The sequence below is a fragment of the Aquarana catesbeiana genome, linkage group LG04, assembly GCF_042186555.1.
Source record: "Aquarana catesbeiana isolate 2022-GZ linkage group LG04, ASM4218655v1, whole genome shotgun sequence".
Taxonomy (NCBI): domain Eukaryota; kingdom Metazoa; phylum Chordata; class Amphibia; order Anura; family Ranidae; genus Aquarana; species Aquarana catesbeiana.
This window is the reverse complement of record NC_133327.1, coordinates 380,069,188-380,087,644: the sequence shown is the minus strand read 5'-3', so window position 1 is coordinate 380,087,644 and position 18,457 is coordinate 380,069,188. Positions and strand designations below refer to the sequence as shown.

Here is an 18,457-nt window from a genome sequence, read left to right as displayed (position 1 = left end):
GATGCGCATGCTATGCGGCCCCCCTTACATCTCTGTTCAAATGAGGCATCTGGTCTTCTATGTCACTTACTCTCCCCTCCACTGCCGTGGTTCTCTCCCTTATTTTTTGAATGTCCTGGCGGAGGAGAGAGACAGTTTCCTTCAGCCCCCCAAATTTTTCCTTGAGGTCATCCACCGAAGCAGTACATCTGTGGACCATATGTAATATTTCACTAAGCGTGGGTTGGGGGCTATCCTCCACCAGCGATTCAAACAGACCAGGCATGGGGTCAGGGACAGATTCCATAGTGTCAGTGTCTTCCAGCCTGTCTGTATCCCCCCTGCTTGCCTGCTCTGTGGACACTGCAGGGAGATGTGTACTGGCCTGTGTGGAGTCAGCAGAGCCTGCCAGCTTCTGTGTGTAGTATAGCATATCCCTGGGTTGGTCTTTATTCTTAGGGGTTTCTGGAACTTACCCCCCTGCTCTGTCTTCTTGTCCTGGCCTTGTGGCGTTCTCTGAGGCTGAGATGTCCAGGCGCCATCTTGGAAGTCCGGAGCAGCCGAGGCTGCGGAATCTCCGCGATTCCCGCGGGTCATCATGCCCGAATTTGCAGCTGCTGGGTCCTGAGGTGACAGGCAAGCTGCAGGCACCAGTCTCTTCGGTTTTTGGGTGCCGGGAGAAGCGAGGTGAGGATCTAATGGAGGATCAACAGCGGGAGCTCCGGTGAACAGGTCTGTTCACATGCCGCGCTAGGCCGCGCCCCCCCCTACATACTACATAGTTAGTCTGGTTGAAAAAAAGACACCAGTTCAACCAATCGAAGGAAACAATATATATACAATCCTATATACACATTCCTATACCCACAGGTGATCCAAAGGAAGGCAAAAAATCACACAGCAATATCCAATTTGTGCCAGCGTGGGGATTAAAAATTCCTTCCAGAGGCAATCGGATATTCCCTGGATTAACTGTTTCTAAGCAATCACTTATTAATATTTAATATTGAACATGGAAGTAAAGGCTACATTTAGTGGCATTTAACCCCTTCACGCCAATGTAACACATATATGCGGCCTCACTGGACTGGGCTTTATTCTGTGGGCTGCATATATATGCATATCTGTCTTTGCGCTGGGAGCGTGCCACAGAGTGTACTCCTAGCACAGAGACCAGGGTCTCAGCGGCAGCCCCATGTCCCGTACTAACGATTGGGACCTTGATCATGCGTTTTCGGGTCACCTGATTGCTGTGATAGCCTCTGATTGGCTATCACAGTGATCATTCACTGTGAAGCCGGACCCTGTGTTTATCTCTCTGTGAATAGAGGGGAGAGATACATTGTATCTCTCTCTTTCTTTGCAGAGAAAAAAAAAAGCGTGAGTGTAAAAAAAAAAAAAAAGCAATAATAATAAAATAATTATAATAAAAAATTAAAAATACATTAAAAAAAATAGCTAGATCAAGGTTTGATCTAGGTCAGTGCCAGGGTTAGTGTTTGGTTCAGGTAAAGGTCGAAAATCAAGGTCAGGGTCCAAGGTCATGGTCAATATATTTTGGGCAGGATTTTTTTTTTCTTAAAAATTTTTTAAATTATTGTCAGTTAGTGTCAGTGTGTTTTAAGTAGGATAAAAAAAAGCAAAACGTGCACTATTGTTTTTGGGCTGTACTACGGTTACATACAACAATTGACATACACATATGTGACAGTGGTGTATTTAGGTTTTGTGCTGCCCTAGGCCTGACTAAGCTCGCACACCCCCTAATTTAACTATGACCCACCCCTTCCTGTCAAGGCCACACCCCTTCCATTTTAAGATCCACCCTGTCATCTTCATGGGAGGACAGAGGGACGCCACGGGAAGAGGACAGTGAGCGATACAGCATCTTTTGGGGGGTAAGGGGATATGTGCTGGGTGCTTTGGGAGGCTTTTGCACTGAAGTCATGTCCCTCCTCTGTGGCTCCTCCTCCTCCTGGCTGTGTACTGAGTGTGTGTGGCTGACAGTGGGGAGAGGTGTCGGCTGCTACGGAAAGCCCATCGCCGCTTGTGAGACTCCGGGCGGCAGATGTCCTGGGTGCCCACGCTGGCACATCCCTGTCTGGCCAGTTACCGAAACTCAGTGACAACAGGTTCTCTTACCAGACCTGGTGAAACTGCAACAGTGATCCCTTTGGCTGGACGTTCGCTCACTCTGGGTTGCCCAGGCCAACTCTAGTCAGTAGTGTAGCATGTCTCTACCCTGGCAGTGGCTTCATCTTTCTCCCCCTCTGGTGGTGCGGGAACAACGTGGCTCTCTGGTGGTGCATGTACAGCGTGGCTTTCTGGTGGTGCATGTACAGCGTGGCTCTCTGATGGTGTGGGTACAGCGTGGCTCTGGTGGTGCGGGTACAGCGTGGCTCTGGTGGTGCGGGTACAGCGTGGCTCTGGTGATGCGGGAACAACGTGGCTCTCTGGTGGTGCGGGAACAGCGTGGCTTTCTCTCTGGTGGTGCGGGTACATCATGGCTCCCTCTCTGGTGGTGCGGGAACAATGTGGCTCTCTGATGGTGTGGGAACAGCGTGGCTCTCTCTCTGGTGGTGCGGATACAGCGTGGCTCTCTGGTGGTGCGTGTACAGCGTGGCTCTCTGGTGGTGCATGTACAGCATGGCTCTCTGGTGGTGCGTGTACAGCGTGGCTCTCTGATGGTGTGGGTACAGCGTGGCTCTGGTGTGCGGGTACAGCGTGGCTCTGGTGGTGTGGGTACAGCATGGCTCTGGTGGTGCGGGAACAGCGTGGCTCTCTGGTGGTGCGGGTACAGCGTGGCCCTCTGCTGTGGCCAATCATGATATACAAAAAAAGTGTAGCGCTATAAACCCCCAAACAAATTTAAATAAATCAAACAATATACAGTGCATATAAAATTGATAACACAGACTTATGATGTATCCTTTAGAATACAAAGTGGAGCTAAGTGAAGTGCTATAAACTAAAACTATTACTTAGTGTACCAGAAAAAAATATTGTAAAAAAATATATATATTAATGATAAAAAACAGAAATAAAGTCCAAAAAAAAGGCCCAATGGGGTTAACACCATTAAGAGTTCTTTATCAAGGAAGTCCACAAATGTTGATTGTAGAAATGAAAAAGTGAAGAGAAACTGCCACCAGGGGTCTATGGAGGCTTACCAGAGGCAAAGGATCAAAACCCTCCCAAATAAAAAGGATCAACTGGATCAGGCGGGTAAGTAAAAGTATAGAAACACCAAAAGTGAACTGAAGGGCTACTGGTGGTACAGGAGCCGTCACCGAAGGCATCAAGAGGCTTACCAGAACTTATTGACTTGAAAGGACATACGTCATACAAGTCAAAAAGGCTTAATGACCAACAGGTCCGAATGATACGTCTCTTCAGATGTCTTCAATATTTTGCAAATGGGGATGGTGATACGACTTCCACAGTATTCACACAACATACACAATCCGATAGAGGCCATACGAATATTCATATGCCATGCGAGAATGAAAAAAAACTCACATAGCGTGATAACGTTTAACACTGGTTTATTAAAATAGTAATGATAAATACACTCACATGTTAGAAGATCATAAAAGCACAAAATTCAAGTAGCGGTATTCATGAGGGATCCACGGGTTAATTGGATTAATATATATATTTTTTCCAATATTTTTTTCTGGTACACTAAGTAATAGTTTTAGTTTATAGCACTTCACTTAGCTCCACTTTGTATTCCAAAGGATACATCATAAGTCTGTGTTATCAATTTTATATGCACTGTATATTGTTTGATTTATTTAAATTTGTTTTGGGGTTTATAGCGCTACACTTTTTTTGTATATCGTCTTTACCTTGGGTCTATAAGTGTGTTGGCTGCTATTTACTTCCATCTTCTAGCGCAACGCTGTATTCACATTTCTTTTATTGATTTTGTGGCCAATCATGGGGAGGGAAACAGCAGGCAGGAAGCTGGGCAGCGGCACGGCGAAACCAATTAGAGCCGCTCTCTCTCTCTTCTCCGTTCGGCTGACAGAAAGGGGAGGGAGAGGCGAGCAGGGAGATACACAGACAACCCGCATCTCTCCTCTCCCTGTCACAGCGCTGCTGCTCAATTTACCAGAGAACTCGGCAGCAGCATAGAACTCCCCCGCTCGACCCCCCCTCCCTTTTCTGTCAGCCAAAGGGAGAAGAGAGAGTGGCTCTAATTGATTTTGCCGGGCCGCCACCCAGCTTCCTGCCCGCTGTTTCCCTCCCCATGATTGGCCACAGCAGAGGGACAATCAGAGAGAGAGAATCACAGCTTTACGGGGGCAGCTTGACGGCTCCTGCTTTAACTGCTTTCTGGCCCCATCTGCAGCCGCGATGCCACTGCACTCCTAAGCTGTACTCTGTCAACAAAGAAGTCAAGGAAAAGGGAGGAGGAACTAGAAGAGGTAGAAGAGGTGGCAAGAGACACAAAAAGAGGCAGAGTATAAATCATACTCCTGAAACTATTAAGATCTACAATTTATCTAGCTCTGTGTTCACTGACACAGACCTAGATCTACTTAGGAAAGGGCTTAATTATGCCCCTCCTAGTGTCCCTAACCTCTTTGAACTGTTTGTCGATCTCAACAAATATGTGCGTAAACTCACCCTACAGCGTTACTACATATTAAAAGACACTGGTAAATCTTCTGTAACTATTAGGAATGTAGAACAGCCGTCTAGTCCACCTTTGGACAAGAGTATTGATGACGACTCAGCCCTAAATATCTTAGAGGAACTCTATGCAGAGGCAGAACATAGTGATCCATCACCCTCTTCCTGTGAGCCTCCTAGCGACACAGCGATAGCCCACACTTCCTTTGCCCCGAGATCTTCCTTTTTTCCTTTTTTCCACATTGGGCCAAAGGGAAATACATTTCAACATTCTATGACGTGGTCTTCGAATCCTTTAGAATGAGATTCTGCCATGCCAACAACAAAGGGAACAAGTACAATAAACACCTTGACCCGCTGGGGCTATCTGTTATGAGCCTTAGGCAGAATCATGACGTCATTATTCGGAAAGCGGATAAAGGTGGCAGCTTAGTTATTCAAAACAGAGAAGATTATATTGCCGAGGCTATGAGGCTATTGGGGGATACAGGCACCTATATTAAACTAAAAAGTGACCCTGTTATAGAATACACGAAGGATCTGAAATTACTTTTGGATCAAGCCTTATTAGATGCGGTCCTCACTAAACATGAGTACCACTTTCTCTACAACAGACATGCCCTGATCCCGCACTTTTATCACATTCCAAAGGTGCATAAAAGCGAAGTTGATCCCCCTGGTAGACCGATCATTGCAGGCATTGAGAGCATTACCAGCAATGTGGGATGCTACATTGACTATTTTCTACAGGGAATAGTTACCAATCTCCGATCCTTTGTCAGGGACTCGAGCCATATGTTGGAAATTTTATCACATTATGTATGGCAGCCTGGATACAGATGGATTTCTTTAGATGTAGCCTCGCTCTATACATCGATCGATCATATCTATGGCTTAAGAGCAGTCAATCACTATCTGTCCAAAGAAGGTGCATTAAATTCGGTACAGGCGAAGTTTATACTTGATTGTGTTGAATTCTCTCTCAAACACAACCATTTCTCATTCCTTGGAGAACATTATTTGCAGATTAAAGGTACTGCTATGTGGGGCCAGGTTCGCCCCTAGCTATGCCAATATTTTTATGGGCTATTGGAAGGAGCAGTCCATTTTGAACAACAATCCCTTTGGTGCGAACCTGGTCCTCTTTGCCAGGTATATCGATGATATCCTTATTATTTGGGACGGATCTGATCAGGAGCTTTGTTCATTCCTTGAGCACTGTAGAGACAATACCTTTGGGATTAAGTTCACACATGTCATCAGTAGTGATTGTCTTGTTTTCCTAGACCTGGAGCTCAGGAATGATCCTGATGGTAATATCATCTCCAAAACACACTTCAAACCCAGCAGTGGTAATTCCTTTCTACATGCTGAGAGCAACCATCATCCCAGATGGATAAGGAATGTCCCTTTTTGGCAGTTCTGCCGTTTAAGGCGTACCTGTACAATGAAAAGCGACTATTTAGAATATAGCAAGATCCTTTGGAACAAATTCCTTGACAAGGGCTATGACTCTACTTTAATTGACACTGCCTGTAATAAATATGGTCATCTATATGAAGAGCCCCAGCCACATGATCCACGGTCTACCTCTACCTTTGCTAGGGACCAGGACACTATACAAACCCGTTTCTCCACCCAATATAATAACAAAGCCTTTGAGATACAAAGCATTTTACGGAAGAACTGGAACATCCTTAAACATGATCCGGTCCTTAGTAAGCACCTCCCTGATAGACCGAATATAGTCTATAGAAAACCACGGGACTTAAGAAGCTTGATAGCTCCAAGCATGGTGAAGAAATCCCTGAATAAATCCACTAATGTCTGGTCGACTATTTTCGATCAGAAAGGTAGTTACAAGTGTAGCATCAGGAACTGTGGCACTTGTCAATATATGTGGCATAGAAAAAGTCTGTCACTGGGAGTGATGGTAGAGTCCACCTTTTGAAGCAATTTATCAACTGTGGGACGTATCACGTGGTGTATGGCATTATTTGCCCATGTGGGCGCCTTTATGTTGGTCGCACCTCTCGCCCCATGAGGGTGCGCATTGGAGAGCATAAATGTGATATTACCAACACACGAGTTAAATACCCTGTTCCTCGTCACTTTCATGATGTACACCACGGGGATCCGTCTGGCATGAAAGTATTTGGAATTGTATCCATCAGGGGTGACCTTGATAGAGGTAGAAGACACCAGAGGCTCTGCAAACGCGAGGCCTATTGGATCTTCACCTTAGGTAGCATGACCGCTGTGGGGTTAAATGAGGATCCTGAGGTTCATAAAATCATTTGACCTTTAGAGTTCGTCGGACATTGTTTTGCCTTCCCAGCACCTCCCGCCCCATAACACAATATTATCCCCTTCCCCCCCCCCTCCCTCCCACTATCTCTCACTTACCTACAGGTCCAGTGCAATATCCACTCCTATTGCATTCAATCCATTCTATTTCAGATAATAGTTGGTTATTTATGACCATTATCAATATATTGTAGTTGTGACACCATCTAAGATATTCCTTGATTTGTGAAATATGTATTGTTTTGCTATTTTATTTGTTAGCTTTCACAATTATTCATTGCACATAGCGACTGGAGAGGGACCACTTATCTCTCTTTTATTGTAACACAATGTGTTTTAGGTATGTCTAGCAATTTGCGATCATTATGTTTCAGACACTGGCTCTCCAGTCGCAGTATGTTGCAGCATTGTATATCTCCTTCAGCATGATCTCTAATGTAGTACAACTCCTAGTGGGTTTGGTTCTGTGTGTATATGGTTTTTTTATTGCTGACCTAGGGTTGAGTCAAGGCGTGCTAGTTTGTGGGCATGTATATGCGTACATAGAACCGTAGATGTGGTGCGTAGTTGTGCGCTGGCAGCCAGATGATGGATTACTTGTCACAATACTATTGATTTCTTTTCTTCAGCTACTAGTATTATTAATATTGATGGTGGATTACACATAGCATCACTAATATGGATTCCACCATCTATATTTCAGTATTGAATATATATTGATTACTGTTCTAGCCATTTTAATTTCTTTCTATTTAACAGACTAATTATTTTACTTTTTTTACCTTTTATCATGTCTCATCATTACTAGTAGCATTTGTTGATTAATGTTTATATATTATTGTTATCATCTGTCCACCACTTGATTTATATACAGTATATATGTGCACTTTTTGGTGGGAGCTCTCTGTTCTGTTCTGCTGTTGAGGCTGTTTTGGCCTGGTAGTTCAGGACTGCTGCTAGCGCAGACGGACAGTGGAATGGTTCTAGTGAGCAGACGGCCCCTATATGCCGGTCCCGCCCCCAGTCACCTGTCATCAGGCTGACTCTCGCTGCTCGCATTGAGAGCGAGTCGGCCCCTACATGTTGGTCCCGCCCCAAGTCATCTGTCATTAGGCTATTCCTTGCCACTCGCATTGAGAGCGAGACGGCCTTTGTATGCTGGCCCCGCCCCCAGTCACGTGTCATTACGCTGTCTCTCGGCCTTTGTATGCTGGCCCCGCCCCCATTCACGTGTCATCACGCTGTCTCTCTCTGCTTGCATTGTGGGCAAGCTGTACGAGATGCGGAAGGGGCGATGCGGATTCCGCCCCCTTCCTTCAGATTGGAACGCAAGCACACCAGCGTGCGCTCCACTGGGTTATAGCCACACTGTTACCGGCCTCGCTACTTGTTACAGAGGTGCTCAACTTGTACGGACCCTCCAGAAAGCATTTTAGGTATTCACTTTTCCTTCTCTTTGGCATTTACATCAAAGATCTTATCTTTTATCCTGTATCTTTTATAGCTCAAGATTTGTGTGATGAGACTGGTGTATTTGTGGAGTGGGAGGTTCCCACCCACTATGTATATTACTGCTCGCCATGACCTTTACATCTACACTCATGTCATCTGTCGCATGTTATGTGCATAGCACGCTTTGTTTCACCTCGAATGGTTCAGCTTGTCTCTTAGGGTGTGTGTGTATATTTGTGCACATGCTCAGTATATAATATGGTTTATTTTATGCTGTATGTGTATATGTGTATGTGTATGCATATGCATGTGTATGTGTATATAAATATTTATATATACTATTACTACTACTATCACTATCTACTACACAAACCATTCTCTGTTGACCAATTGGAGTGCCTAAGAGGGAGGGATCCCCTGAGGGGGAGGAGCCCTATATCCCACCCTTGTTTCATTGACACTCAGGCATTTATAAGGAGTGACTGCTGAAGGAGGGATCATTGCATAGCTCTGATGAAGAAGGGACTTTCCCTTCGAAACGCGTAAGCTGATTGCGATATGTTTGCATCTCTCTACGATCTTTGGAAGGCATCGCTCATCCTATAGTCGCATGCTGGCTGTCGGTACACTTCGTGTTGTACCTCTTCCACCCATTGCTTGTGAGTTGTTTCTTTTAATCATTTTTAATAAATCTTTTTATAAAAGTTAATACACAAGGCTGGTGCGCCCCTGTTTTTCTTTTGTCTCGGTTTGCACTAGGGTTCCCCATCCTTGAGGGCAGCAAGGCCTGTGTTGACGCATCTTCATATGGTGATCCACCTGTGCGCAGGAGTTTTTGTTTTCTGTTTGCCTAAGCTGTACTCCCCTGATGTGCCCTGCTGTGCGGGAGGAGGGTGCGGATGCCATTTTGGTGGGGGGGGCAGCTTTTTTGCCACCCCCCACAAAGTGCCGCCCTAGGCCTGGGCCTTGTTGGCCTAGGCCAAAATATAGCACTGATATGTGGTATCGATGTGATCGTCTGGAGGAGAATTTATTTTGAGTTGTTATTTGGTGGTAGGTTATGGTAGGTACAAAAAATTTACAGCTAAATAAAATAAAAAAAATGTATATATTTTACTATTTTGGGTCTGTTTTCCTATGATAATAAACAAAAATCAGGAGATAGCATTACCATTTACCACCAAAAGAATGCTCAATTTAACCTGAAAAAAACAAGGTATAATCCAACTGGATGCACCAAATAGTTGTGATATGTATGGTTTTACTAACACATGTCAAAATTTCAAAATTTTGCTTAGGCTTTTACATTTGTATTACCCTTAGATGTGAAGGGGGTTAAAAGAGAAGTGTGGGAAATTAAAAAAACAAACAAACATACATGCTCACCTCTATGGCTGCAGCATCTGTATGATGCTTCAGCTTTCCCTCATTGGCTCTAAGCCTGAGAACTGAGTGATCACATGACCACTGATTGCTCACTTTTGGGACCCGCTCTGCCCTCCAGGCAGGAGACTTGGCAGACGTATCTGGCCTAAGCTTTTAGCGGTGCACTGAGGGTCCGAGCCAGCTGCCAGTCAGGCATCTGGGTGGATCCCAACATTATTTTTGGGATAAATCCAGAGACTAGTGCAGCTCTGTGACATTAAGCTAAATCAGGGTCACAGGAGTGCAAAAGTAGTGCACTCCTGTGACCCACATTAGAAGTATGACCACACAAGCTTTGATCATACTTCTCTTTTAAAGTGGAAGTAAATGCTACATTTTGTCTACTTAAAAATACCTCCTCCCCCCTCTCGCTACCTATGCTGTAAACTGCTGGTGAAAAAGATGTTTGTAAATACTTATTTTTTATTCTCTCCAGTGCAGCTACATGATATAAAACCTTTGGCTCCCCTGTGTGATGGAGTAGCTGCTGCAGGGGAGAGGAGGGTGCGCTGACAATGGATGGGTAATGGAAGTTGGTGGGTGATGTCATGGCTCCTGGAATTCAGTTTCATTGTTGAGCACTCCAAGACACAGATGTGGAAAGATGTGAACCTCCAGCTTCATCCCCCCTCCATCTAGCTGCACATCTCTCCACATTCTCAGTACAATTATGCATCTTCATTAAGCCTTAAAGCCCTTAAAAAGGGTATGGTGGGGTTGTCTGAGCCTGCAAACATGGGCTATCATTCATGCAAAGCGCTCTTATCAATGCCCGGGATCAGATGGAGACTGCGGTCATGTGAAGAATGTAACACTAAGGCAGTTCCCTGACTCAGAGATGAGACCCCACTTTACACAGCAATAAATGCACATTCCCTCCAAAAAACGACCTGTCTTGTGTCACTACACACTGCAACTGGCATGCTTGCATTAGGAGGGACATGCCAAGGGTATGCCCACTCCACCAGTCCAGCGAACCTCTGTTACCTCACTCCCAGAAATACAATGGGGTCTCGTTGAGCCCATGCATGCTCTCACTTAACTCTTCTCTTCCCGTACCTTATGACCAGGCCATAGATCTCCATAATGCGGGTTCAGATCCTGTAGCTATTGGACACTAACCACTTGGAAGGGAGCCAGAACATTGACATCCCGCCACTGGAGGACCTGTCACCCTACCAGGTACCATGCCTAATGACTGGTTGCCTTGTATCTTAAACTTGTACTTGGTTACACTCCTCCTTGTCTTGCCGAGTTAACTCTTTTGCAAAGGGGTAACTTCATACCCCATAGTGCTTTACAGACCCAGGTTCCTTTAGCTACGCCAGTACCAACATGCACCCCTTTGAATAACTTTAGACCAGGCTCAGAATGATTAATGTAATTTTACTGAACATGAAGCAGTACACAGTTTTATTTGAACAATATCCTGTCCCTAAACTAGAATAATGTAGCATCCCAGGCATACCTCCGTGAGGAGAGAGTCCATTATAGCATTGTCCACAGCTTGGATGTCCTCCACAATAACCAGTTTCTTCAGCAGTGTCACGATTGTGCTCACAGATAAGGCTGCAACTCTTGGACCCACCGGTACCCATGTTCCCGCTCTCTAGTCCTTAGCTTTCCCCCTTTTTATAGCACAGATGGGCTGGCTAGGATCAAAAGCCCAGGAACTAAGATAAAAACCAATAACCCCTTCCTCAGCCTGGGCCAACTGCTGGATAACTAAACTGTATACATTTCCAACCTGCCTACAAGGGGGGGGGGGATTTTTTGACCTGAAAAGTGTTGGTTGTATCTAATGTTCCTAACTAATAAATGTTTCTAAAAGTCCTTTAAGTGAGATGAAATTTTGTGCCAGATGCTCCTCCGTACACATCCAAGAAGGTATAGTATGGAGATGCAAAAGGAACTGAAAGTACATCTCAAAAAATGAGGAACATGCCTATCTTAGTCAGTTGTCATTGGAACAAGTGTTATTGGAAGATTTACTCTCATCTTGTGTTCTGTAACAATTCTAAAATTTAGTATTTTCCTCATTTTCTGTTTTGTTGGCAATGATCACGTGGCCAAGCAGAGAGAGTGAAACCTCCTAGCAGGGGCACAGCAAGCAATAAAAACCCATCGGGGATAATGCAGCTTCCCTTCTTTATCCAAGACTAAAAAAAAAAGTTTGGGCTATACATGCACTGTAATTTTGGGGGTAGGTTAAGGCCTAAGGAGATGGGAAAGGCCACGTGTTATGGATACACATACAGTTAAAGTAGAACTCCAGACAGATATAAAAGACATGTATGAATGCAGCTTTGGTAATATATCCTTAACAGTATTTATTAAATACAAGCAGTGTAATACCCGAATTTATTTGTCAGTCTTTTGCAATCCCTGTGCATTGATATACAGCTCAAAAAGGTGGAGCAAGGGTAAAAGGGGCATGCTAATTGAAGAAGAGAGCAGAGGAGTGGCAGATGAGCTCATTAGTGTGTGCTTCTACTTTCACTGTCCAGGCACAGGCTGGGAAAGACAGCTGTAATTGTTACTAAACCATAGAAGAGAAAATGCCACATGTCACACGGGGCTGTGTAATGTGGAAGATCTATGTAAACCTCAAAACTAAAGCAATGAAATGGAACAGAGTCCTCATAATTTCTAAGAGCTCAAATTAATCTAGCCCCAAAAGATGTAAAATGGATGAAGCTGCTAGGTACCAACATAAAAATCAGTCTTGAGTAACTGGGACTCTCCAGGCTAATTTTTACGGTTTGTTGATACCTATAAACCACATTTATGTTTACTTCTTTCTGGAATAATTTACAGAACAAGATATTTAGAAATATAACTTATTTGGCAAGTGTAACAGTGGCAAGTGAAGCATTTCATCTGTGTATTTAGATGTTTGCTTGGAGTTCAGCTTTAGGCATAATGGCAATCTGTCAATGGATATTGCTCACTGAACATTTTTTTAAAGATATTTAACTTGTAAAAGTTCTTGTTTTGCTACAGAGGTTTTTTTTTCAGAATGTTCAGGTTTTCTTATTCAACTCTTGCCCTGCCAGAGCTGCTTTCACATTTTTTTGCACACATGTTTAAAAAATCATTTTAGGGATGAAAATTACATAAAAGTCCCAAAATATTTAATATTTTCTGAATACAGACATCCTAGAGAATAAAATGTTGGTAGTTCCAATTTTTTATGTCACACAATATTACCGCAAAGGTCTAGGAAACACAAAATTTCAGTAAATATACACTAAAGGTAATTTTAGGGCATACAAATGCAATAAATTACCCATTTTTTTGGTAAAATATAAATGATGACAGAGTAAATAGATATCCAACGTGTCAAACCTTAAAAACCTTAAACCTTAAACCTTAAAATGGTGAAAAACTTCAGTAACCTATATTTTCCATAGGCAACGCTTTGAAAGCCTGGTTCTAGAAAAATTGCTCTCACTCTGGCATGCGTGGCAATATGTAACATGTGTATCACAATCAACGTTTTCATGCGTAGGCAAATGTGTGCATTTATGTTTGTACATTTGTATATGTGGGGGTGGTGGGCCTCAAAAAAATGATTTTATGTGCTTAGGTGTAAAAAAGTTTTTACAATTCATTTTTTTATTTACTTTTTTTTAACACATATGGGACAAAATGTCCCCTATGTGATTATTTTTTGGTGACAGGTTCTCTTTAAGGAGACATTTGGGGTCTAAAAGACCCTGGACGTGTTCCCTGTGCTCCACTGAATGTATTGCAATGCAGATCGCCATGCTGACCAGGGACACTGAGGGGCAGACCCGGAAGTATTGTCAAACATGTGACTTTCCTGGTCAGCAACAAGGAAGGGAGAAGGGTGGGCGCGACTCCAATTGGCTCCCTCCCCCTTACCCTCCACTGCACCTACTATTCTGGCATACATGGCAGGGGGGGATGTTACTGGGGTTGTGCAGCTGCTGGAATGCTTCTATCTGAGAGGCAGGAGTCTGCTTGTCAGATTTACACACAATCCCAGTGGCTGCAGCCACCGCAAATGTGTGTATGTATGGACTTGGCAGCAAAAGGGTTAAAATGGAGTTATAGTTCCAAGTAAACTTTGCCTAAGAAAAAAATTAGGTCAATTAGTTTCAGTATAAATCACACAAATAGGAAACATAAAGGTAATACAAAGACACTGAATTTCAAAAGAGCCAACTTCCCTAAACTACGAACCTTGCTAGAAGGCATAAAATGGGATAAAATCTTAGGAAAAAAGAACACGGAGGAGAGATGGGTTTGCTTCAAGAGCATATTAAATAAGGGCATTAGCCAATGCATCCCATTGGGTAATACATTCAAAAGAGCGAACAAAAGTCCTGGATGGCTTAACTCCAATGTAAAAATGCATATAAAAGCAAAGGAGAAGGCCTTCAAAAAATACAATGTTGAGGGATCATCATCAGCATTCAGACTTTATAAAGAATGCAACAAGAAATGTAAGGGTGCAATAAGGACAGCTAAGAGAGAACAGGAAAGACACATAGCGGAGGAGAGCAAAAAAAATCCCAAATTATTTAAGTATGTAAACAGTAAAAAAGGGAGGACAGACCATATTGGCCCCATAAAGAATGAGGAAGGACATCTGGTTACAAAGGATGGGGAGATGGTGAAGGTATTGAGTTTATTCTTCTCCTCAGTCTTCACGAGGGAATCGGGGGGCTTCAGTAACCAAAACTGCAGTGTTTATCCTCATGACACATCACAGGAAGCACCTCCATGGTTAACAGAGGACAGAATTAAAATTAGACTTGAGAAACTTAACATTAATAAATCACCGGGACTAGATGGCTTGCATCCAAGGGTACTTAGGGAACTCAGTCAAGTGATTGCCAGACCGCTGTTCCTAATTTTTACAGACAGTCTACTGACTGGAATGGTACCAGCTGATTGGAGAAAAGCCAATGTAGCACCAATATTTAAAAAGGGCCCAAAATACATCCCTGGGAATTACAGACCAGTTAGCCTAACATCAATAGTATGTAAACTCTTGGAGGGGATCATAAGGGACTATATATATAAGATTTTAGTAATGAGAACGGTATCATTAGCAGTAATCAGCATGGATTCATGAAGAATCGTTCTTGCCAAACCAATCTATTAACCTTCTATGAGGAGGTGAGTTGCCATCTAGATAAAGGAAGGCCAGTAGACATGGTGTATCTGGATTTTGCAAAAGCATTTGACACAGTTCCCCATAAACGTTTACTGTATAAAATAAGGTCCGTTGGCATGGACCATAGGGTGAGTACATGGATTGAAAACTGACTACAAGAGCGAGTTCAGAGGGTGGTGATAAACGGGGAGTACTCGGAATGGTCAGGGGTGGGTAGTGGGATACCCCAGGGTTCTGTGCTGGGACCAATCCTATTTAATTTGTTCATAAACGACCTGGAGAATGGGGTAAGCAGTTAAATCTCTGTATTTGCAGACGATACTAAGCCAAGCAGGGCAATAACTTCTCCGCAGGATGTGGAAACCTTGCAAAAAGATCTGAACAAATTAATGGGGTGGGCAACTACATGGCAAATGAGGTTCAATGTAGAAAAATGCAAAATAATGCATCTGGCTGGCAAAAATATGAATGCAATCTATATGCTGGGGGGAGAACCTCTGGGGGAATGCAAGCTGGAAAAGGACCTGGGGGTCCTAGTAGATGATAGGCTCATGCAAGCTGCTGCTAACAAAGCAAACAGAATATTGGCATGCATTAAAAAGGGGATCAACTCCAGAGAAAAAACGATAATTCTCCCGCTCTACAAGACTCTGGTCCGGCTGCACCTGGAGTATGCTGTCCAGTTCTGGGCACCAGTCCTCAGGAAGGATGTACTGGAAATGGAGCGAGTACAAAGAAGGGCAACAAAGCTAATAAAGGGTCTGAAGTATATGAACATATAGACCTGATTTGCAGGAAATATCAAGTGCACCTATTTGTTGTTGATTACTACTATAAACTTTCATATTATTTACTGCTTTATATAATGGAAAGGGAAATTATTTTGGCATGTTTTGTTTTAAGTTCATGTGTTTTGTAAATAAGAAATACACTTGCATGAAAAAAACAAACTAATAAAAATAGCACATTATCATCTAAACATTTACCATGAATATGCTCCCCAAAACTTCTTTAATTTGCTATCAGTTTTTAATATAAAAGGAAGGTAAAACCTACATAAGAAAGACCCCTATATTTCAAAAGTTTTTCTTAATTCTTTACTGCTTGTATTAAGCTGACAACTTTTGCACTGATCCATTTATTCCCAAAGTATGTCTTGTTTGCCCAAGGCAGCAAGCAGCAAGACATCTTTTAAGAGAATTAGAACATAACAATTGCAAAAACTAATGTGAGGGAATATTTCCTAGCATTGGGCTATATACGACCATGCCGTACAAAAAAAAAGATATGTTCAGAAAAAGGAAACCATTTTTTGTTAGTAAAAACCCTTACTGTGAAGTGTATCACAATAGAGCTGCTTGTATAAGAGCAACAAGAAGAATACTATGCCATATTGGTTGACTGAAGAAACCTGTTGCTTACTAAGCAAGTCATCACAGCGCATTGGTAATACTTTTCTATGTGGCACCAAATCCAGTTTTACACCCAAAAATATCTGGTAACAAAATATTTTTATTACCCATTCTTATATAGGGGGAATCTGAAGTCTTTTGGTATATAAAAAGATAAGTCTTACAGCTCATTAACCAAGGAGATGATTTGTTATAAACTGTAAATTATACTTATGATTGTTTTACTTTCTTACATGGTTTCTTAACCTCTAACTATGCTTTCACTTTTTATTTTAGTAATTCCAAGTGCCCCCGAACAAGGGCCACCAGGTCCTCCTGGTCCAGTTGGCCCAAGAGGATTGCCTGGGCCTCCAGGACCTTCAGGAAAACCAGGATATGGAGCACCAGGGCCACAAGGAGCTCAAGGAGTACCAGGACCACCAGGATTCTCCTCCATTGGAAAACCTGGTCAACCAGGCATACCTGGCAAGCAGGGGGAACGAGGATATCAAGGAGAGAAAGGTGACAGTGGACCTATAGGACTACCAGGACCAAGAGGTCAGCAAGGACCGCCAGGATTTCCAGGACCTGCTGGAATTTCTGCTGTTGGCACACCAGGTTTACAAGGTGCAGTTGGAAACCCTGGTCTAAGAGGTGTACCTGGATTTAAAGGCGAACCTGGCATGCCAGGGATAAATGGAGTCAAAGGACAAGATGGATATGGAGTTCCAGGTCAACCAGGAGAAAGAGGTCTACCTGGTTTCCCCGGGCCGCCTGGGCCACAGGGCCCTGCTGGAATAGGCAAACCTGGCCTAAATGGTCTTCCTGGACAGCCAGGAAAATTAGGTGATAGAGGTTTACCAGGTGAACAAGGAATACAAGGTTTACCAGGACCCCAGGGCTTACATGGCCAACCAGGGCCATCAGGTGTTGGAAAACCAGGAATGAATGGTGCTCCAGGATTGCCAGGGCATTCTGGACCTAAAGGACAGCCAGGACTACCAGGTATGCCTGGTCCACAGGGAATACAAGGTTATGGAAAGCCAGGCTTACCAGGAGTTAAAGGACAAAGAGGGGCTGAAGGGATTCCTGGTGTTCCTGGTATTAAAGGTGATCAGGGGCCAGTTGGTCTTCCAGGGGAGCCAGGAATACCAGGGTTTCCAGGAAATGGAGGTATACAGGGACATAGGGGGCTTCCAGGAGATGTTGGATTTCCAGGACAAAAAGGTGAGGTTGGTCCTAAAGGTTTTTCTGGAGCTCCTGGTCCAAAAGGAGAAAGAGGTACTCCAGGACTAGATGGAAAATCAGGATATCCAGGTGAGCCAGGACTTGCTGGTCCCAAAGGGCCACCAGGGGCGCCAGGACAAAAAGGAGAGAAAGGGATAGTAGGACCACCTGGTTCACCTGGAGCAATTGGTCCAGTAGGCCCAAGAGGTGAAATGGGTTACAGTGGAGAGCAGGGACCAAGAGGGGCTACAGGAATACCAGGTATGAGGGGGCCATCAGGAGCACCAGGAATTTCAGGTCCTCCTGGTCATAAGGGGGAGCAGGGCTTACGTGGTCTACCAGGTCCAGCTGGCATTGCAACAAATGGTGTACAAGGACCAATAGGACCTCCTGGAATTCCTGGTCCAAGAGGAATGACTGGTGAGTCAGGACTGCCTGGTCAACCAGGTCCACCAGGCCCACCAGGTCAGGTAATAATGCCACACCAGTTGCCTGATGGCTACTCAAAATCAGGGCAAATTCAAGGCCTAAGGGAATTACGTGCTTCTGCATTTACTGCTGTTCTCTCCACAGCCTTTCCAGCAGTGGGAGTACCTATAAAATTTGATAAGATTTTATATAACAGACAAAATCACTATGATGCTCGAACTGGAATATTTACATGCAGGATACCGGGACTATATTATTTTGCTTACCATGTGCATGTAAAAGGCACAAATATTTGGGTGGCACTATATAAAAATGGTACACCAATAATGTACACATATGACGAATATAAGAAAGGATACCTTGACCAGGCATCAGGAAGTGCCGTCATAGACCTAATGGAAAATGATCAAGTTTGGCTCCAGTTACCCAGTGCAGAATCTAATGGCTTATATTCTTC

At 43.7% G+C, this 18,457-nt stretch overlaps 1 protein-coding gene across 2 annotated transcripts in view; it reads left to right on the top strand.

The window, feature by feature from the left end:
- COL10A1 (collagen type X alpha 1 chain) overlaps window positions 1–18,457 on the top strand; it is a 167,218-nt gene that overhangs the window by 148,186 nt on the left and 575 nt on the right. For both annotated transcript variants that reach the window (XM_073627116.1, XM_073627117.1), the window contains one exon: window positions 16,642–18,457. This exon is cut by the window's right edge and continues 575 nt beyond it. In XM_073627116.1, the coding sequence (XP_073483217.1) occupies window positions 16,642–18,457 (1,816 nt within the window). The remainder of the gene's footprint in view (window positions 1–16,641) is intronic.